We start from the raw sequence: 23,477 nt of genomic DNA on the forward strand, positions 1-23,477 counted from the left end.
CCACCTGACTGGGAATTGAACCCATAACCTTTGCCTTCACAGGCAAATGATCTTACTGACTGAGGTACCTGGGCAAGATTCATAACCTGCCCTCACAGTTTCACTTCTATGAGTATCTCAGCTCCCACCTTCCAGTAGTGCTGGTCCTACATGATATACAAAAGAACTTCTGTGAATTTTGGAAGGCAGGAGAGGAGACAAAAACAAAAGTAAAGCTCTGATGACAGGTTATGAGTAATGCCTAGATAACTCATTTGGGTAGAGTATTTACCTGTGAAAGGTAAAGGGTCCAGGTTTGAGTCTCTGCCTGGCACACACTTTTAATTTGCCACAAAATTTCATTGTTTAACTTGTTCCATCTGAAAAAAGTATAAATACAACACGTTTAAGTAACAATCAGCTGTGTAATCTTTGTGTATGCCAGCATTTTCCATTACATGCTGAATTCATGAATTGTTTAATTGCATTAAACTTAACTTCTTGTTCTGATGGCTGCCAATGAGTCACATCAACTAATATGTAATTGCACAGAAAATATAACTCACTACCATGTATTGTTATTGTGTTTTTGATGAATGAGAAAGGTTGGTTCTTATTCTAATTTAGAAAGTACTGATAATAGAACATATCATACAAGCTTACCTAATGTGGGCTGTTAATCTGAACATATCCGCTCTTAATGCAGACCGCCAAAATTGGAGGATATTTAGATCTGACTTATTTGTACAAATAACTACACACATTTTTATGATTTATTGCTTCACAAATACTGAAAAATTACTAGTGTGTTCCTAGATAGTACTGGGTATCTTATGTCAAGAACAGCTTTGGATGTCACTGTGAGCCAATGACTGTCACAATATACTTGATAAGGAATTGACACAAAAGAAAGTCCAAGGAAAGTTATTTACTACAGAACACATATATTGCTAGTCACTTAAACTGGAACTCCTGTAACAAAAGTTAAATGTGAGCGATATGGTAGTTATTAGCATTTCAACACAACCACATGAAGTAAAGCAATGCTATCTGCATTCTTTATTTAAGAAAATATGTAGATGGCTTCTAACACCCGAATCACTATTTAAAATGGTGTTCATGGGAAGATTCTACCAAGAAGGAGAAATGTGTATGAGGAGCAGTCAAATGAAATCTAAACACCCATTACAACAGGTCCGTGGAATGGTTCCATTCGAAAGTAATCACCACATATGTTAAAACATTTACCTACTGGAAGGTGAGAATCAATTCCTGTTTTGTAGAGCACAGTTGGCTGCTAATGGATCGACAGCTGCACTCACTCTTACACTTGCTTGTCTAACTAAAACTGACATCCATACACATCTTTCTTCACATCACCAAATATGTGAAATATCACATACCACAGTGAAAGATATGGACTGTAAGGAGGGAGTTGCTGTGTTTCCCAACCGAATCACTGAAGCATAGCCTTTGTCCAATCAGCAGTGTGGAGGCGGGCATTTTCACGCAACAGGACAATTCCGCCTGACACCATTCCGACAGAAAATGATCAAGCCACTAGCGCAAATACTCCACATCTCCCCTGCCAAAAGAACTAAAGCTATTCACACAAGAACCAGTAAGATTACGATGACCTCCTTCGACTGCAGAGACCCTGTTATGTTTGAGTTCCTTGTGCATGGAACCACTATCAATGCGCAGTGCTATGAAGACTCCTTACAGAGACAGCAATGCACTGTAAAGTCAAAATGCCCACGAATGCCGTCAGAGGGAGTCATCATGTTGCAAGATATAGCCCCCCCCCCCCTCCCACTGCTCTGCCAATCAGGCGAAGGCTATGCTACAGCAGCTTGGTTGGGGAATGCTGCAACACCCTCTGCACAGCCTGGAAGTTTTATGGTGTAATTGTCACATCTTTGGCGATCTAAAGAAAAACGTGTGTTGACATTAGTTTCAGAGGGACAAGGAAGTGCTGGAGTGGGTGCAGTTGTGGCTCTGTCAACAACCAACCAACCACATTCTATGAAACAGCCATTGATCATCTCATCTCTAAGTGGAATAAATGTAGTAATACCTATGGTGATTACTTTCGAATGGAACCATTCCACAGTCCTCTTCTGATTGCTGTTTGTTTTCATTTGATTGCCCCTTATACCAGCACGTTAGGCTTTGAAAGAGCTGAGATTGTGGCCTAGCAAGATTATGATTTATTTCCACTACATTCCTGCCTGCATTGATCATGATCACAGAACCATAATTTGAAAAGGAAATCAGTGGGCTCTTGAAGACCATATTCTGTCTTTTGCAGGGTCTTAAGAAGTCTCATGTGAATAGTGCATCAAAGGACAGACGTACTGTTCACTCATCTGTGCAATTCACCAAGAGTTACGAAATGTGCTTGTCTGTAGCAAGACAAGTCATCACATAGAGTGTGCAGCGATAGCTGGAGCACCACGGACTGTCAAAATGGTAACCGCTGTCGCAGTTTTCTCTGACATGGCAACAGAGAAAGGGCACTGACAGTTTTACACCCAACAACAGTAGTGGTCACATCATCGGTTCGTGTATGTGGTATTACTCAGTATTCAGTAATAACTCTGGAGCACACCACTATCAATGCATCTCTCTGTTCACACATCAGGGGAAGCTGCAACAATGGCTGCCTTACCAACAGTCAACGTTGTAGCATTGTCCGTGTGGCTTTGATGTTTGTCATGTGTTGACTTCATGGTGTTGCACTTTTGATGCCCATCAGCGCAACTAACACACACACACACACACACACACACACACACACACACACACACAAACTGTTCTGCTGGACACGTATAACAGAACAGATGCCACACACATTTCTGTGATAGCATGACAGCTCAACGACATTTGCTTTAGTGCAGATACACTACTATCATTGATTTTTGTGTGTGTGTGTGTGTGTGTGTGTGTGTGTGTGTGTGTGTAAGTAAATTGGACACATCCATTCATACATACCATGTTAACTATAGTTTAATGGCAGCAATGCTGATATCCATTAAACACTATTTTCAGCACCAGTCTACATACTTATATAGAGCATGGAAAACTACAAATGAGTACCATCTTCTTAAAACATTTACTCACCCTGCCTTCTCGGCGGTCGTGCCCAGCTGTCTGACCTGTTGCGACCAGCAACTTGTTTGGATGGACACACAGGCTGAAAAGAAAAATTTAAGTGTTGTGGGCATATATTAAGGGGACATGCAAACTTTTGGACAATCTTTTGTCCTGTCAGCAGAAAACAGTCTGGCAGTGGGGGAGAGGAGGAACAGATGGAGTCAGAGAGAGAGAGAGAGAGAGAGAGAGATATTGGGAACAAAATGTTTGCTGAAACTTCCTGGGGACACTAGGTGCCCCTTAGTATTTGCTACCTATGGGACAATGAGATTTCACTGCACTAGCAGGGTATACTAACCAGGTGTGCTGCATAAGACCTTCCCTACAAAACTTATAGGGTAATTTTAAGAAAAAAACCTTAAGAATGAGTGCGTGTGTATGTGGAACAAGATATTTTAGAAGCAAATCAGGAACTTCAATTTTGGTGAGCCACCCCTTTTTGTATGGAGTAGACGAATGAATTATAGGCAACACACAAGGCATACCCATGCCACATGCCTACCACTCACCTGGGGCATAAGCAAGTAGAAAGGGACATCTACTGTCACTGGAAAGCACCAGCAAACTTTTGCCTCTAACGAAATTTGTTCCCTGTGATGTGCTGTATCCGAGGGAAAAATGACTGTCTATATGCCTCCGTATGAGCTCTAATTTCTCGTATGTTCATGGTTCTTACGCAAAATGTATGTTGGGAGGAAAAAATCTTTCTGCAGTCAGCTTCAAATATCATTCTCTAAATTTTCTCAATAGTATTCATCAAAAAGAACATCGCCTTCTCTCCAGGGATTCCCTAAAACTTGTGTCTTGTTTGAACCTACCAGTAACAACCCTAGCACCCCGCCTCTGATTTGCTTCAATTCTCACATAATTGTTCCATTTCATATCACTTTTCAACGTAACATCCAGATATTTAAATGACGTGAATGTATCGAGCAGGACACTGCTAATGCTGTATCCAAAAAATTATGGATTTCTTTTTCCTGCTCACCCACATTAACTTAGACTCTCAACAATGGAAAATCCAGTATGGAATAATGAATAATGACAATATTATACAAAGGATAGACTGCTACTCAACCCAGAGTGGATATTCTGAGACACAGAGAAGCATACCAAAAAACTATTAAACAAGTGAGCCTTTTTGTCTGACACACACGCACATGTGCGTGCAACCATTGTCTCTGCTCACCGAGGCCAGAATGCATGTGAGATGTGCTAGCGCGTGCACGCTTGTGTGTGTGTGTGTGTGTGTGTGTGTGTGTGTGTGTGTGTGTGTGTGTGTTCTACTTTAGAAGAAGGCCTTTTGGCTAACAGCTCACATATTTAGCAGTAAGCAGATTGCAGGAGTTGTCCAGAAATGAAGAGACCTGTACAGTATAGACTGGTATAGAGAGTTGCATCTAAACAATCTTCACAGTGAAGATGACAATAATAACCAGAAGTTTCATTCTGGAAAAACAACAACAGTGACAACAACAACCAAGAAACAAATTTCCTTCTGGAAGCACCAACCTGCTTATGGTATGTTAAAGGACAACAGTAGGTCTCTACAAAGTTCTTGCAGCCAGGTGACAGCACTCACCTCTTGACGTCGTCAGTGTGTCCCAGGTAGTGCCGCTGGCTCTGCTCCTCCACGTTGTGCAGCACCACCACTGCTGCCACGAAGTACACCATCTCACCAGTTGGCAACAGCTGCAGGTTGTGGCGACAGTCCCGCCCTCGGTAGCCGTACCTGTTGTTCGTCAAGGACTTCCCCACATTTTGTTTTAGCAGTGGTAACAACGAGGAGGTAACAATGAGAAAAATACTGAGTAACCAACAAAGGTAAACATACCCCATCTTCTTTCCGGCATGCATCAGGGGTAGTATTACATGCTTAGAAAAAAAAAACAAAAAGGTACAGCCAAACTTTCAGGAAACATTCCTCACACACAAAGAAAGAAAATATATTATGTGGTTATGTGTCCGGAAATGCTTACTTTCCATGTTAGAGCTCATTTTATTACTTCTCTTCAAATCACATTAATCATGGAATGGAAACACACAGCAACAGAACGTACTAGCGTGACTTCAAACACTTTGTTACAGGAAATGTTCAAAATGTCCTCCGTTAGCAAGGATAGATGCATCCACCCTCTGTCGCATGGAATCCCTGATGCAGCCCTAGAGAATGGCGTATTGTATCACAGCCGTCCACAATACGAGCGCAAAGAGTCTCTACTTTTGGTACCGGGGTTGCGTAGACAAGAGCTTTCAAATGCCCCCATAAATGAAAGTCAAGAGGGTTGAGATCAGGAGAGCATGGAGGCCATGGAATTGGTACGCCTCTATCAATCCATCAGTCACTGAATCTGTTGTTGAGAAGCGTACGAACACTTCGACTGAAATGTGCAGCAGCTCCATCACACATGAACCGCATGTTGTGTCGTACTTGTAAAGGCACATGTTCTAGCAGCGCAGGTAGAGTATCCCGTAAGAAATCATGATAATGTGCTCCATTGAGTGTAGGTGGAAGAACATGGGGCCCAATCAAGACATCACCAACAATGCCTGCCCAAACGTTCACAGAAAATCTGTGTTGATGACGTGATTGCACAATTGCGTGCGGATTCTCGTCAGCCCACACATGTTGATTGTGAAAATTTACAATTTGATCATGTTGGAATGAAGCCTCATCTGTAAAGAGAACATTTGCACTGAAATGAGGATTGACACATTGTTGGATGAATTGCCTCGTCCATTGCAGGTGTCCTCGTCATTCTAGGTCTTCCCCAGTCGCGAGTCATAGGCTGGAATGTTCCGTGCTCCCTAAGATGCCGATCAATTGCTTCGAACGTCTTCCTGTCGGGACACCTTCATCCTGGAAATCTGTCTCGATACAAATGTACCGAGCCACGGCTATTGCCCCATGCTAATCCATACATCAAAGGGGCATCTGCCAACTCCGCATTTGTAAACATTGCACTGACTGTAAAACCACGTTCGTGATGAACACTAACCTGTTGATGGTATGTACTGATGAGCAATGAGTCGCATGTCAACACAAGCACCGAAGTCATAAGTACAGTGCAGTACATACTGACGAAACTACAATGAGCTCTAACACGGAAATTAAGCATTTCCGCACACATGTCCACATAACATCTTTTCTTTATTTGTGTGTGAGGAATGTTTCCTGAAAGTTTGGCCATACCTTTTTGTAACACCCTGTGTGTGTGTATATAACACAATTACCTGAATGGGATGGGAAATTGGTAGAAGGGGCGTACATGTATAGCCAAACAAATGATTATAGTTTCAGAAAAACTGCAAGATTTGTTCAAGAGAAAGAGCTTCAAAACTTCAGCAAATCAATAACATGATGGCCCACCTCTGGCCATTATGCAAACTGTTATTTGGCTTTGCTTTGATTGACGGAGTTGTTGGATGTCATCCTGAGTGGTATCATGCCAAATTCTGTGCAATTGATGTGTTATATCATCAAAATCCTGGCAGGCAGTCATTATCTTGCTGAAATATAAATGCAGGATGGCTTGCCATGAGAGGGAACAAAATGAGGTGTAGGATATTGTCAACATACACTGTGCTGTAAGGGTTCTGCGGACAACAACCAAAGGGATGCTGCTAAAAAAAGAAATTGCACCTCGACAATCACTCCAGGTTGTCAGGCCATATGGGGTGCTAGTCAGGTGGGTTTCCCACCACTGTCCAGGGTGTCTCCAGACATTGCTTCACTATTCACGAGGGCTAAATTTGCAGTTGGACTCATCACTGAAGACAATTCAACTACAGTCAATGAGATTAATAGGTCTTGGCGACCAGTGAAGACGTGTTTGGAAACATGTTTGGCGATGCCTTATGCAGCAGTAGTATACCAAACAGACTGTCACCTGCCCTATTGCCCCAACCATGAGTGATGGTCTGAGGCGTCATTCCTTTTGATTGTCATCCACAGCACCATTAAACCACAGTGTTATGTCAACGATATAATGCCACCCTGGCCTTACATTTCAGCTAGATAATGCCCACCCGCACAAGGCGAGGGTTTCTACTGCTTGTCTTCATGCTTGCCAAACCCTATCCTTGTCGCCAGCGTCACTGGATCTCCTCCAATTCAGAAAGTTTGGAATTTTATGGGTAGGATTGTCCAATCAGCTTGGAATTTTGATGATCTAATGTGCCAATTGGAAAGAATTATGTTCAATATCCCTCAGGACGACATCCAACAACTATCAGTTAACATCAAGCCGAACAACTGCTTGAATTGAGGCCAGAGGTGGATCAATATGATATTGACTTGATGAATTTGTAAAGCTCTTTCTCTTCAATAAATTGTTCAATTTTTCTGAAACTGTAATAATTTGTTTCTGTGTACATGTACATCACATCTATCGATTTCCACCCCAATTGGATAATTCCTCTTTTTTTGTGTGGGTGGGAGGGGATGCTCACTGTCAGTACTTGTGAGGATATTATTGTCACTAAACTGGTCACAGTACCTCACACTCTGCTCAGCCTTCATGACAAATCCTATTGTAATTACAGCATTTTCTGTTCCTTACTAAGGTTACCAGTCAAAATGTCAGAAAAAGAAATGATACTCCTGGATGCACACTCTAAAGATGATGGAATATTCTGTCCACCAGAAGCACTTAAAAAAGAGAGAGAGAGAGAGAGAGTGTGTGTGTGTGTGTGTGTGTGTGTGTGTGTGTGTGTGTGTGTGTGTGTGTGTGTAGTGTAGGGGGGGGGGGGGGTAACATTCTGTTAGTTGGAGCAAGGAATGTCAGGAGACTGAACATGGTAGGGAGGGTGGAAAATCTGGAAAAAGAAATGCAAAGACTCAATCTAAATACTATTAAGTCAGTGAAGTGAAATGGGAAGAAGAAGGATTTTTGTTCTGAAGAATACAGAGTAATACCAACAGCAGCAGAAATGTAGAAACAGTAGTAGGATTTGTCATGAATAGGCAGGCAGGGAAGAGAGAGAGTTATGCAAAGATTTCAGTGCTATGATTGTTCTCACCCAATCCACCCCATAGACCACTGCCAATTAAAAGAAAACCTCTGGCACCATCAAAATGACTACTTCATGTTCTGTGTTTCAGACATGGGGCACCCTTCACTAATTGATGTCTGCTTCCATGGAACAGTGTGGTCATTACAGCAAACAAGCACAACCTCACAGCATGTGCCCAAACTTCCAGTGAACTTACTGGAAATACTGGCAAGTGTGGCTTAATTTTAGTGCAATGTACTGCAGAAGATTGTCCAACAGCCTTGCCACAGTGGGAACACCAGTTCCGGCAGGGCACCGAAAGTAACTGCGATGGATGACCATCCAGGTCTGCCAAGCACTATTGGCAAATGAGGTACATGCTGGCCTCATGACACCAACTGAGGAGCTACTTGACTGAGAAGTAGTGGCACTGGCCACAAAACCTGAATGTTTGGTAGAGCGGTGTGCTCACCACATACTCCTCCATATCCGTATCTAGTGACACCTCTCAACTGAGGATGACAACGTGATCCATCAGTACCGATGGGCCTCCTGAGGCCTGTTCAGATGTGGTTTAGTTTAGTACTACACAAAATTGTCAGTGTCCTTCTCACCAATAGCTTCAAGAACAACTTTGGTACAGTTCAAAAGTTGAACGACCCTACCATAGTTTGAAGACACACAAGTGACACACATCGATTAATCACACCAGTTTTCAATAATTAAGAATTCTCTGATGGTAACAGTACTATACCATAATTACCATACTTAATCCAGTTTCTAATCCCTTTCTCTATGAAATCCTGACAGCAGCACTAGCATTGTTTTTGAAAAGGTTTGCTGTTGTACCCATTACTCTCCCAATTTCAAACTGTCACCTCTTAAGGTTTCTTTCCCATAATCTGGATGCTCAGTATCCAGCAATATTGGTTTCTGTCAGCAAAATTCTTCAGCATATGAGTCCACATTGTTAATATGCAAAATTCTCCAACATTTCAGCCACTGTTGTATATGGCCTTCCTCAGGACATTGAGCTGGCTGCTTAGTGAGAAAAAGTTAGCTGTTAGCTCAACACACTGATGAAGGTTGTTTGTAACAGTGGCCAAAACTTTGGAGAGTTTTATGTATTGACAATGTGGTCACAGACCCTGAGGAATTTTATTGACAGTGACAACAGCTGCAGAAGGCTTCACTTACAAAAATGTTGGTTGCTGTTGATAAAGTTGTATCAGGGTCAAACACATTTCTTCTAAAGACTCTGTAAAATAAACCGAAGCTACACTGATGTTTGATGAAGACATCTACACAAAGTTCTGTCTCAAGTGGCCTCCAGGAAATTACTGCTCTGCCTTTTGTATCCATCAGAAAACCCAGCAGAAAGTTGAGTGCCATCAATCAAGTGCAAATTGTTCTGTTACATGCTCATAACCCACACCACCTTGTTGCAGTATTAGAAAAATCAGGGTTTACAAACAAGGATATGAACAGAAGCTCACTATTCTTTACTAATGTCATCTAATGTTAATGAAAGTGGATAGGGAATTTAAATTAGACATCATGAAATACATAGAACCTGTTATTTCCAGAATTATTTGACACTTCTTTCCTTGAAGAAACAATGACTGGTAAAGGATACACCCACTCAAGCTTCAGCCTGGTGTGAGGCGCTGGGTTGACCTTGCTGAGGTCGAAACTCTCAATGAGAGGAGAAGGTGCGTGCAGGATGATGGGCCGCCCCCGCAAGAAGAACCGCACCGTGCCCTCCTCCTCATTGTAGCTCGCATCTCTCGTCCTGCAATAAATACCACACCAATGCAAAACTTCTGCGAGAAGATTGAAACTGTCCAGAAATAAGCACAAGTCAATCACAACTGCATGCAAGATGAAACCAGACCGGTATGGAGAACATAACAGGAATAACAACACACTGCACAGTTCAGTTTGTTGCTTCATTCCTGGGTCACAGGAATAATAATTGATATTATGAAAGAATACTTCAATATATTAACATATCAGATAAATGGTTCAAATACATTAACCATACTTTTTCACCAGTGTATCCTAATTCTGTTGTTATAATAATAATAATAATAATAATAATAATAATAATAACATCAACAATATAGTCCATTTCACTCAAATGTAAGTTTGACATCATCTTCCCATTGATTCTGCAAGTGTTCTACATCTCTCTGACTAATCAGTTCATTAAGAAAAGCATTTATTGTGCAACTTCCATTTTACATTCCTTAGAGGTGCTAATGCTATTTATAGTTTTGTTTTATCTTTTCATTTGTATCAAATACCCTTACATTCTTCCTGATGTTCTCCTTTCTTATTTCATAAATGGGAGTATATTCTGCTTTTGTGCGAATTTCATTTTCAATAGCTCTTGTATCCCCCCACCCCTCCCCCCCCAATATTTCTCTCTCTCTCTCTCTCTCTCTCTCTCTCTCTCTCTCTCTCTCTCTCTCTCTCTCTCTCTCTTTGCCCGCTGGAGTGGCCGTGCGGTTCTAGGCACTACAGTCTGGAGCCGCGTGACCGCTACGGTCGCAGGTTCTAATCCTGCCTCAGGCATGGATGTGTGTGATGTCCTTAGGTTAGTTAGAACTACTTAAACCTAAGTTCTAGGGGACTGATGACCACAGCAGTTAAGTCCCATAGTGCTCAGAGCCATTCTCTCTCTCTCTCTCTCTCTCTCTCTCTCTCTCTCTCTCTCTCTCTCTCTCTCTCACTCCACTGGCAAGTATCAAGGCTGTCTCTCTCTCTCTCTCTCTCTCACTCCATTGGCAAGTATCAAGGCTGTCATTTTTCTTGAAATTATACAATTAATTTAATTCTCAGATTAAAGATGAAAAATCCAACCCCCCCCCCCCCCCCCCACCCAAACCCACTATGTCCCACGCATACACACAGGGACGACAAGTAAGAGTACTACTTTCATTACAAGGAACCATTTTTCACATTGTGCCACTGTTTCCCAACCTAACTGTGTTGCTATGTGAAGTCTCGCACTATCAGCCATACCAGGGGCAAGTGGCAGTGTATGGACAGTTTACAGCACCTGTCTTCTTCAGATCTGCGAAGAAATGTGTACAGTTCTGACACATTAGTAGCTGTCCCAGGATCTTATCATGGTTGATTATGTGATGATACAGTTGCCTCAATATAATGTTTTACTTGCTTTACTGTTATGTTATGGTTTTTTTCATTGAATGGGCTAAATTTCGAATATTCCTTGTGAGTTTGTTCTTGCCCATTCTACATAAGTGACTATAAAACTGTCTGCTGTTTTTTCCTTCACGGAATATGCTGCTTCTTTATTTTTTAATAAGACAGCCACCGCTGAACACCATTTTTTGGATCATCATCATCATCATCACAGTAGCACATTACTCCAAAACCATGCTTGAAGCTCAAGAACAAGTGGTAGTCAGAAGGTGAGAGATCAGGGCTGTTTGGTGGGTGACAATTGCTCGCAACAGAATTGCCAAATAAGGTTTTGAGTGAAACCAGCAGAATGAGGATGGGACGTGCATTGTCATGAAGAAACACTATGCTTTGATTGAGCTCCCCATGCCTTCTGTTTTGGATTTTGCACCAATGTTTTCTCAGTGTTTCATAGCATCATACCACATTGACAGTTTCACCTATGGGATGGAACTCGAGTAGAAAATGAAGCAAAAAATATGTTCAGCAGTGGCTGCCTTCACTGGTGGCATCTTTCTACGAAGAGGGCATAGAAAAGTTTGTTTCCCACCATGATAAATGTCTGAACAATGGTGGTAACTATATAGAAAAATAGTTTAAAAATGCTCTTCTTGTAATATGAATTTTGGTTTGAAAACATGTTTTTATAAGTCTTTTTCCAAAATGACACTTATTTTCCGTACATGCATTGTATACAAAACATCACCAGTGTTTATATACACAATGTGTGCAAGAAAAGGAAAAGTTTTTATATTGGAAAGATAAGTACTATGAATCACACTAAGGACAAAGAACCTATTTGTAAAGAATTGACATGAAAATAAATTGCCTCAATTTCCTGACAGCTAAAAACATAATGGAATGGAGGACTTGAGCACTTCCTGTGACCTTGACAGTTTTTTCCTCTCTTCTGTGGCCTCACAGCTGTGTTGCAACTGGGAGAGGCATGAGCTGGCAGCACAATGGAGCCAGTGCGGCGGCGTTACCTCAGCTAGGTGAGGCAGGTTCAGCAGACCACCACTAATTGCCTCTCACTCGAGTGTGACTGCCGCTTCCTGCACAGTGGCTGTTAGTGTGCCACAAACGTAAAACCAGGGCCCTCCTGGTTCTCAATAGCTTCCTGTAACCTGTAGCCAGTAATTTTTCTTCTTCTTCTTCTTCTTCTTCCTCCTCCATCTCTTACTCTTTCAAGCACCAGTGTAGCCCCACTACACACTTCTTCCATTCCATACTCTCTCCCCATTTCCCTGATTATTTCTCCATGCCTCTGCCCAAGTTTTTTGACCTTGTCCTTTGGCGTAATGCGAGATCTTCCTCGTCCAGCTCCTCCCTGCACACACATTTCAAATACTAGTTTATCTTTTCTTTCCTTTCCTGTTCTCTTAAATGCCCATACCACCTCAACTGATGCCCCTCAACCACCACACAAATTGCTTTCTTCTGCCTATTCTCTTTCAGATTCCTTCATTTCTAAATATTTTTTCTGGTCTTTTCTACAGCTCTCCTCATAAGCATTATTTCAGTGACAGTAATTCTACTTACGTGCTTCTCTTGTAGTGCCAAACTCTTCACACCATATGCTGTAATTGGTGACATAATTGCACTGTAAATTTGCATTTTAGTTTCCTTACTTATCTCTTTCTTCCCTATCATGTTATTCATCTGATGGTAGGCTAAAGCTGCTTTCTTACTTCTATTTAGAATGCCTTGTTCTATTCCACCACCACTTCTTAGCATGGTGTCGAGACATTCAAAATTCTCTACTTCTTCAAGAGGCTTTCCATTACAAAGTATATAGAGTTGTTCTCCCTGTCTGTTCTGTTTTGAAACCCAAAGTACTTTGCTTTTATCTCCATACACTATTGTCCCATTCCTCTTCAGTTCTTCATACCATTCCAATATGGCTTAAGTCTTTCTGGTGTGTCAGCCACCAATACAATAGCACCTGCATACATCAATGTTTTCAGATAGACTGGTTGCTGTCTTCATATTTCAAGCTTTGTTCTTTGGGTTCACCACCCACACATTTTTGTTACTTCATTAGAAACTTGCTCAATTCCATTCTCCATTCAGAATTCTTATGACATTTCAACATCAATATGAACCAGTCCCACTGGTTGTTCATACACACTCTTCAAGGAATTCGTGTATTTCACTCATACTCTCTTTGCTACCAGTGCTTCCCACATTTATTTCCTTGGCACAGAGTCAAAATGCAGCTTTAACATTGAGAAATGTGAGACAAATGTCCCAGTTCTTGGCTATGCTCTTCTCAATGACAGTTCTTATAATGAAGATGTGGTTCCGTGTTTTCCACACTGGCTTACAAGCACCCTGTGCCTGCTCCTCCTCCAGTTCCTCATATCCCCTTCTCAGTTGCATTTACAATACTCAAGTACAGAATTTATAGACTACTGATGATGTGCAGTCATGACTTATGCAGTGTTATGATTACATTCTTCTTCCATTCCTCTGGGATACTACTCTCCTCCCAAACACTATGGAACAACTTGATTAGTTCTGCAGCTATCTCATCAGGCCCTGCAGGCTTCCTTACTCTAACGTGGTCAGCCACCAATCTGCAACATGGGAGAAGGTGTGAAGATGCCATGAAGATGGATCATGCCAAGGTGAGTGGCTAGAGGCCTCTCACCAAGATCTGACAAAACAAAGCAATAATGAACATCAGAATGGTCCAGCTTGTTGAAACACTCGTATTTTCCATCTCCTTTATGGTTGCAAGAGACAAGCAGTGTGTTGACGCATTTGAGCTTTGCTGCTGGAGCAGTATGCTGTGGATAAAATTGACTGAAAGAACAACAAATATACCCATTATTGACCAAATCAATGTCTCCATGGCCGTTTCTTTTCATGTTAAACAAAAATTCTCCAGTTCTTTGGCCATATTGTGAGAAGAGATGGAGAAAACCTAAAGAGAATGATCATGGAAGAGAAGATGAAGGGCAAGAGACTGAGGAGAAGAGCCGTGAGCAGGTGGATAGATCACATCAAGATCTCTGGTCTACCTTTCCAGGTTAGAGAAACTGGTAACCATCCAGGATGGAGACACTTGGTTCATGGGGTCACAACACACAGCAATGAGCACAACAACTTGTCAAGTGATACTGTCAACTGCCATTTAATTAACTGACCTTACAATTCAAAATTGTGTACAGGACTTTTACCCACTGCACAGTCTTAGGTCTAAATTTTATCATCCTAACTTATAAACTTCACGTACGTTGCTCAAAGATTCTTAGACATAGCACTCACTAAATCAAATTGTCTAAACCACATGTTACTTTCAAGAAGCAGCTGTTCATCATCTCCAGATGTGATTGACTCACTCGCATCTTAATATTATTATGAACAGCTGCCTCATGGAAATATTGAGGAGATTAGACAACAGAGCCTCAAATAGCAAATTTATGAAAGTTCTCCTGAACACCTATGGTCCTATGACTCATGGAAGAAATTATACTAAGTAGAAATGTCTTAGCCACCACTATAGGGCTGTGTTTAGAACCAATACTCCACTATGCAGCAGACTGTGCACTGATTTGAAATTTCCTGGCAGCCTAAAACCAGTTGCTGGACCGGGACTTGAACCTCTGCCTATTTATCAAGTTATTCTCTCACTTACATTTTATTCTGCCCCTTAACATACAGTCCAAAGTTATCTCATTCTTACTATTTTGACAGAAACTTAAAATCCCACATATACTCTGAAAACTTAAGAAAGACATTTCATAAAAATAAAACTTCATTTAAATCCATTTCAGCACTATTGGTGAAATGTTTGTTCATTGAAGAGCATCCAGTCCTACATTTGTAGCCTTGCTGTCATCTTCTGTTTGAGGTGACTGCCAATAGATACTGTCTTTACTGTGTGTAGCTTTGGACAGCTGACAAAAAATGCGAGCTCTTAGCCCCTGTTCTATACTATTGTTTAGGTAGTGTTTCCAAAAATAGATGGCTATAGTGATCCTAAGTTTGATATTGAATTTAATGCCTTGGAAAGCAAAGAAAAATGAGATCCTACACTTCATTGGAGTTTGAAAATAACGACAACTTGTCAGATGACTGACGAGTGCTCATGAGCAGTATGAGAAAAATGCCCACTGTGCCACAACCAGCTCCACCAAGATTTCTGTTCACAGTAAACCATTCTGAAATACATGGTTCAACTTCATTAGGTAGACAGAAACTAAAAAAAACTACTAAGTTTCAGGATATTTAAGTCAAAGGCCAGTACATGAGTACACTCATGATTTTATTGATGGTGACCTTCAAAAATTTGTAACTCTTTATTTTGAACTTTAAAAACTATCCTTATATGTCTGTATATAATATCATTCATTATATGGCATTTTCATTAATAAAAATACAATTTTTGGGGCATAATTTGTAAAAAAGAAATCAATATGTTAAGGTCTCAGTCTTTGTACCGCATTAACAATAAAACTTCATTATAGTCTTTAATGCTATTCATGCTTATGCCAGATAAACTTAATTGAAAAAATGAGAAAATAAGGCTGCTACCTTAAAACATACTGTCTCCTCAGTTATACTAAATAGTTGCTGTTTAGCACCTGTTGGTAGCTTAATGTTTACTTCATTAAAATGTTATTTCTTGAATGAAAATAATTACATTCATCTATAAATATTGATTCCTCTTTGTGGAACATTGTTACTTGTCCTTTAACTTTACAATGAACACTGCAATGTGCCATGCAACCAACAGAACTTTTTAATAACTAGATCTAGATATTCATATAATTTGTAGAAAGAATGGTTAATGACAAAAGTTTATATATTTTCTTTTGAACAGCTAGGAATTTCCAATTTTTTTATCTTCTGTGAAAAGTTATTAAATACTTCTGTACCAGAGTTCTTAACTCCACTCTGAACCCTAGATATGATAGTATTATTCATTAAATCTTTGTGTTTGACCAAATTAAACTCTATGGTTCCAGAGACCTTAGCAAATCTCAAAGATTTATGACGTATATATACAGACAAACAATGAATGAAAATTTGTACCAAGGCCAAGATTTGAAGCCATGTCTCCAGCTAACTGCACAGATGTGTTAACTACTACATCACAGTGGCTTTGCTCAACTGCACTGACTAACCTAGCAAACCTCACTCCTCAGCCTAAATTTCCATTCACACCTCAGCTCACCTGGTATTCCCCTAAACTTCTATCACTTGTTAAATGTTTTTGTGACTGTATGAGAAATTTCCTGAACATACATACATATTAGAAGAAAGACTACAGAAAACACGAATCCAAATGGCTGGTCTGAACATGAATCTCTCTTCTTAATCACCATGCTATCTCACTCACTTGTAAAGAACAAACATTTACATAGGACACTTAATTTTCATGTTGCTAATAGCACTTTTCAGTCCTCGGTCTATACAGAGTGTTTCAAAATAAAATAAGTTTGAATGTCAGGCTCCTATTAAATCTCCTGCTTCACAGTACAAACACAAAATTAGAATAGAGCATCATTGTCAGTCCCTGTTGTAATTATGACATCACATTCGGCTGACTAAAGCTACGGCTGCAACAGACTTATACATTTGCAACTAGGAGGGTTGACTGTAGAGCTTCAGGCACACTGCCAAGTTTTTATGAGGAACCCACGTCTGGAAATGTAAAATCGGGATGTAAACTAAGTGTGAAGACTGGATCACACTCAAATCTCCCACTTTACAATAAACGCACAGTGGAGACAATGAATTCTGACCTGTGTGCTCTACAGGAGCCCATGGCATGGCAATGTTTCAAGTACTTTACATGTGTGGTGTCTGCAGGTGCAATTTCTCTCATGAAATCTTGTGGGAATCCAGCATAATGCAGTGAGCAAATGAGTATGGTGGACAGAAGGTTCTATGTAAGTAGTTGCCACTGAATTTATTTTGACTCCCAGTTGTGGTTGATGTCAGAATTTATTTAATTTCATCACATATTTTGAATATTTGAGTCGGGTTCTCTTCTACACAATGAAGGACATCTGCTTCAATGTCAAGACTGCAGTGTGCTTGAAGCTCTACAGTCAACCCTCCTAGTTGCAAATGTACCAGTCTGTTGCAGCCATAGAAGTCAGCCAAATGTGATGTCATAATTACAACAGGGACTGACAGTGATTCTCTATTCTAATTTTGTGCTTGTACTGTGAAGTAGGAGATTTAAGAGTGGCCTGACCTTCAAACTTATTCTATTTCCAAATTGTACATTTCCAGACATGGCTTCCTTATCAAACCATTATTTACTAAATCCTCCATGCAACCCTTAGAAGTCTGTAATAGGAATTATGAAACACCTAGTATTAAATGCCAATATAGAAACCATTTTTCTTTTTCTTTTGATTTGCAGTTCTAAACAGTTTCTTGTAACAGCAGATGTCTAAGTCAACATTCATACTCTGATAAACCACCATGAAATGTGTGACAGAGGGTACTCCCCATACTACTGTATATTAGGGATTCTTCCCATTCCATTCACACATGAAGCACAGAAAAAAATGACAGCTTAAATCAGAGTCAGCCATATCATGCCAAACTGCACATGAGCACTGCGTGGAGGACGCATGTGACCTGCACTCCACCAGTCTTGGCTTTGCTCTGTACTATTATGATGTACTCAGTACAGTGTGATGTTTCATTTAGTATTACGGTGTGGCATTTTTCCATCATCACAACCCTCTTTAGCTTGGCAGAACTGTGCTGTCAGCACTGTTTACCCTTCACTATCTGTTCAAGGTATAGAGGAAATTCATAGGTACAGTGGCTATTTGCTCAAAAAGAGACAGTAGAGTGATCCACTGTCACAAGACTTTAAAAATCAATGGGAATGAAAGATGAGGAGGATGAGAATTCTCAATGTCTATTACGCAGACGCATAATCGAGAGGTACTGAAAATTTGATATTAAATGACATTGCAACATAATGCATAAAGAACTGAAAACATTTGGTTGATGACAAAAGTGCAAAAAATTACTGTGATCAACACATGGGATTCATTGTTCTGTACATCAAGAAGCACTTTGTGTTAAATTTGCAGGCACAAAACAAGTGATAAAATTAATGGTATGAATTGTAAACTTTCTGAAGTCACGTACATTATTCCACTGTCAGCTGCAACAGTTTCTGACGGAACTGAACGAAGAGTATGGTGACTTTATACATTACTGCAAAGTACATTTGTTAAGTGAAGGGGCATGTCTGGTAAGTTATGTCAATTTAAAACCCACTATTGCTGAATTTATGAAGGGAAAAGGAGAGCAGGAATGAAAATTAGAACATCCAAAATGGATTGCAGACCTCTGACGAAGTGGACCTTACTGCAGACTGACCAAAGTAAGAAATTGCAAGGTGAGGAACAACTTATCTATGCTATGATGGAGAAGCATTTAAATAGAAAACCACATTGTGGAAGGGACAATGTCACCCAAAAGTGCCGTCCATTTCCCTAAACTAACTGGCATTAAAGAGACCATGAGGTTTGAAGAATTCATAGTGGCCTCGAAAGAAATACAATGATAATTTTTTTAAACATGAGGAACTATGAATCTTACATCTGTTATGAGACAATTTGCCTTTTAAGTTGAAGGCAGCCGCATGCACGTGACAGATGGAAGTGATTGACCTGCAACGTAATTCCCTGACAATTTCTTTTATGTTAAAACTGTCCAGGAGGTCTACATTGTTTCCCTGCAAAAGAGTTTCACATTTCCATAACAAGGTTGCAAACATGATAAAATATTTTGAAGAACATATTTATTTTCATAATAATAATAATAATAATAAAATCCAATCACACAAGTCACAATTATGAGGTAACTTGAGTGCGAAAAGCTGTGAAATTGTCTGTGTCTATCTGTATGCTGAGAATTTGAACCAGATGAAAATTAGGTCTTCAAGTGTGCAAAAAATAATTGAGAAATATGAAACCAAGTAGTATGCAATGCCACTTAAATATGATGCATTCACAGTTTCCTCTCTTCTCCTCTTTACCCTTAACATGGCCTGGCTCTGGAGAAGTGTGCAGCCAGGTGAGATAACTACAGCAAGCGAGACAGAGCACAGGTCGTGTGTCGAATTCTCAGTCATCCCTATGTTTAATGGTTCCATGTACACTGTGGTTAATGTAATCTTATCTGGTCTCATCTTTGTGAAACCTTTGAGAACCATATTTGTGTGCCTGAAGTATATTCCTAGGTTTCTCACTCAACACTGGTCCTCAAACCTGTTTAAACATATTTTTGCGGGATAGTTGGTACCTACAGTCAGGCATCTGCCATTCAAATCATTCACAATTTGCATTACACTCACACCACAGTCAAACAAACGTGTCACAATTCATGCTGCCCTCCTTTGCATGTGTTTAGAATCTTCTGCTGATACAATTTGGTATGGGTCTGACACACATGAGTAATATTCTAAGATAGGACACACAAGTGCTTTGTAATCAGACTTCTTTACATAATGACTGTACTTTCCCAGTAATGTAGCAATGAACGGGAGTCTGCCACCTGCTTTGCCTTGGACTGAGCTTTTGTGGTCATTGTATTTCATATAAAACAATTTTACACCCAGGGATTTGTATGAACTGCATGAATCCAGCTGTGATCACTGATATTGTAGTCACAGAACAACATTTTTTTCCCATTTTGTGACAAGCACAAATTTACATTTCTACACATTTAAAATAAGTTGCCAAACTTTACACCAATCTTACCAAAAGTGACTGAATACTTGTGCATGGATTTTTTTTTAGATGTCATTTCATTGCTAATAATTGCATCAGCTGTAAAATTCTGAGGTTACTCATAACATTATTCACCAAGTCATTAATACACAATACCATCAGCAAGAGACCAATACCCTTCCCTAGGGCCTGAATACTCCATCTGAGATACCATCAGATACCATGCTGCATACCCTTCACCAACAAATCCACAATTCAATCATATACAAAAATACATGGCCTAACTTTCAGGAAACAATCAGTCTCTCCTTCTCATCCTGTCTGGCAAGTCTCCCCTGACCCGGGATTCTGGATGACTTTTCTGAACTCTACCCCCTTTCCTAAACCTCTTCAGTTCCTTTCCCTTCACCCCTCTTCCTTCCCCTTCAACACCTCTTCTGAAAGAAGGAGCCACTGGTTCCAAAAGCTAAACTCTTTTTTTTATGTATGTGTTCTCCTGCCATCACTTTGTGAGTATATTTTTTATCCATACAATTTCATTATACTGCCAAAAATTGATTATTTTCTTTGTCAGTCACATATTTTTGTTTGATACTCCTGATGAATGTACTTTCCCTAATACATATCAGTGCAGTACTGAGTCAAAAGCATTTTGGAAGTCAAGAAATACTGAATCTACGTGATGGAGAAGCAATAAAAACTTTGAGGTTCACCGATGACATTGTAATTCTGTCAGAGACAGCAAAGGACTTGGAAGAGCAGTTGAATGGAATGGATAGTGTCTTGAAAGGAAGATATAAGATGAACATCAACAAAAGCAAAACAAGGTTAATGGAATGTAGTCAAATTAAGTCGGGTAATGCTGAGGGAATTAGATTAGGAAATGAGACACTTAAAGTAGCAAAGGAGGTTTGCTATTTGGGGAGCAAAATAACTGATAATGGTCAAAGTAGAGAGGATATAAAATGTAGACTGGCAATGGCAAGGAAAGGATTTCTGAAGAAGAGAAATTTGTTAACATCGAGTATAGGTTTAAGTGTCAGGAAGTCGTTTCTTAAAGTATTTGTATGCAGTGTAGCCATGTATGGAAGTGAAACTTGGACGATAAATAGTTTGGACAAGAAGAGAATAGAAGCTATCAAAATGTGGTGCTACAGAAGAATGCTGAAGATTAGATGGGTAGATCACATAACTAATGAGGAAGTATTGAATAGGATTGGGGAGAAGAGAAGTTTGTGGCACAACTTGACTAGAAGAAGGGATCGGTTGGTAGGACATGTTCTGAGGCATCAAAGGATCACCAGTTTAGTATTGGAGGGCAGCGTGGAGGGTAAAAATTATAGAGGGAGACCAAGAGATGAATACACTAAGCAGATTCAGAAGGATGTAGGTTGCAGTAGGTACTGGGAGATGAAGAAGCTTGCACAGGATAGAGTAGCATGGAGAGCTGCATCAAACCAGTCTCAGGACTGAAGACCACAACAACAACAATGTGATTGATTTGTTGAAGATCATTCTCAAATTCAAAACCCTACTCTGAAGCATAGACAAAAAAATTATTCTTCAGTCTTGTATTGTAGGAGCCATCCAACAAACTGAATTTTATTATTACTCACAAAGATCATTAATGTTACGATGTGTGACAAAAATGTATAGGCTAACTTCAGGAAACATTCCTCACACTTAGAGGAATAAAGTGTTGTCAGGAAACACTATTTCCATGTTAGAGGTCACTTTCTACTCCTATTCATAATCACAAAAATCATTGGGGGGGGGGGGGGGGATTACCAGCATTATGTGAAACATTTCCTCACATAAAATGTTCAAAATACCCTCTTGTTTATGTCTGGTAAACTGTAAGTTTTAATTCTTAGGGCACAACCAGTGTTTGTTGTCTCAATAGAATAAAGGTAATGTTGACATGTAACTCACTTCACTGCTTGTTTCACATGTGATTAATTTCATTGCTCAACTAGCATCAAGCATGTAGCATCAACTGTTCATTGTTCATCTCTGACTTAACTTCTGGTGATGTGCAGTAGAAGTGTGCACAAAGCCAGAGTTGGTGGATGCTGTTTGCTGTATGGATTAGCAGATGGCAATAGCCATGACACTATGTTTGTACTGGGAGAGATTTTTAAAATGCCGGTGCCTGACAGGAGAACATTAGAAGCAACTGATTGTCATCTTGGGGAGCAATGGACATTTAAGCCTACTACTCAAGACTTGGGGAGGCCTAATAGGATGACAGCACCTCAGCTGGAAGAGGAAGTTCTTCATGCTGCTGATGGCAACCCTAGTGTCAGTGTAAGACGATCAGCTACAACAAGTAATGTTGACAGGGTGCTGCATGAGAACTGTATTCATACCATGCACTGTGTGTGCAGGCACTATCAGCAACCAATGTGTCAACTCTCACTTTAGTGAAAATGTGCTGTTCATGGATGAGCTTCATTTCAACAAGATATGATGTGAAAACTTACAATCAGTTTTTATGGGCTGTCGAGAATTTGTGCACCATTTTCTGCTAGCCTTTAGGCTGGCATTCTTGATGATTTGTTTGTTAGGGCCTCATATTCTCCCAACCAGCCTCAATTGAGGAAGGATTCCTTGAGATTTGGTCATACCTTTTCGTTGCACCCTGCACACAGAAAGTTAGGATGTCTATGCAAGGGAAGTTACCAACTTTGCTAAATTTTGATCTATTACTACTACTACTACTACTACTACTACTACATTGTCCCAGGGTATAACTTAATAAGACAATAATAAGTTGAAGTATAAGCTTGTGCGTTTTATCTTCAAGTCAAGACCATTATTGATATTTCTAAGCATGAAACATGTCTACCTAAGCTGCTCTATTATGTTTACTGGAATTTAAATTGTAGCTTCTTTTAATGCAGCGCCATTAATATCTATTTCAGGTCAGGAGAGGTTACTTATATTTGTCTGAATCAGTCAAGTGTGAGCTTCTGTACCACTAAGGCTAGAAACATTTGCTATAATCTAGACCTGTTCACTCATCACTTTGATTGTGCTTGGGATAGCTGAGTTTCAACTCTGTCTACAGTGACACTTCTATGCTATATGACTACAAGCTACACATTGTTTCATAATAAAACCAATATAATTCACTACTGTAATAATTCATTGGAAAGGCATGTTTCTGTTACCTATGCCTATTAATAATGATTTTTTGTTAGTTCATACCTGTTTGAATATTACTTTTTTGAATGTGATATTCTTTATCTGGAAGCTTCCAGTTATTGGAATCAAAACAGATTGAAAGTATGCTTATTCTGAAAGCAGCAACATCTTTCCATATGAAATTCAGTGTATTTACTTACATTTCTCATAAATACTGCCTAAGTAGTACGTATCACAGACACATCACACAACCATAACTGCTTCTTCTAC

At 39.9% G+C, this 23,477-nt stretch overlaps 1 protein-coding gene across 6 annotated transcripts in view; it reads right to left on the bottom strand.

The window, feature by feature from the left end:
* LOC124717355 (echinoderm microtubule-associated protein-like 2) overlaps positions 1-23,477 on the bottom strand; it is a 655,376-nt gene that overhangs the window by 65,842 nt on the left and 566,057 nt on the right. For all 6 annotated transcript variants that reach the window (XM_047244186.1, XM_047244189.1, XM_047244188.1 and 3 more), the window contains 3 exons: positions 9,767-9,922; positions 4,718-4,867; positions 3,103-3,175 (listed from right to left, as the gene is read on the bottom strand). In XM_047244186.1, coding sequence (XP_047100142.1) covers positions 3,103-3,175; positions 4,718-4,867; positions 9,767-9,922 — 379 coding nt within the window. The remainder of the gene's footprint in view (positions 1-3,102; positions 3,176-4,717; positions 4,868-9,766; positions 9,923-23,477) is intronic.

Source organism: Schistocerca piceifrons, chromosome 9 (genome assembly GCF_021461385.2).
Source record: "Schistocerca piceifrons isolate TAMUIC-IGC-003096 chromosome 9, iqSchPice1.1, whole genome shotgun sequence".
NCBI lineage: Eukaryota > Metazoa > Arthropoda > Insecta > Orthoptera > Acrididae > Schistocerca > Schistocerca piceifrons.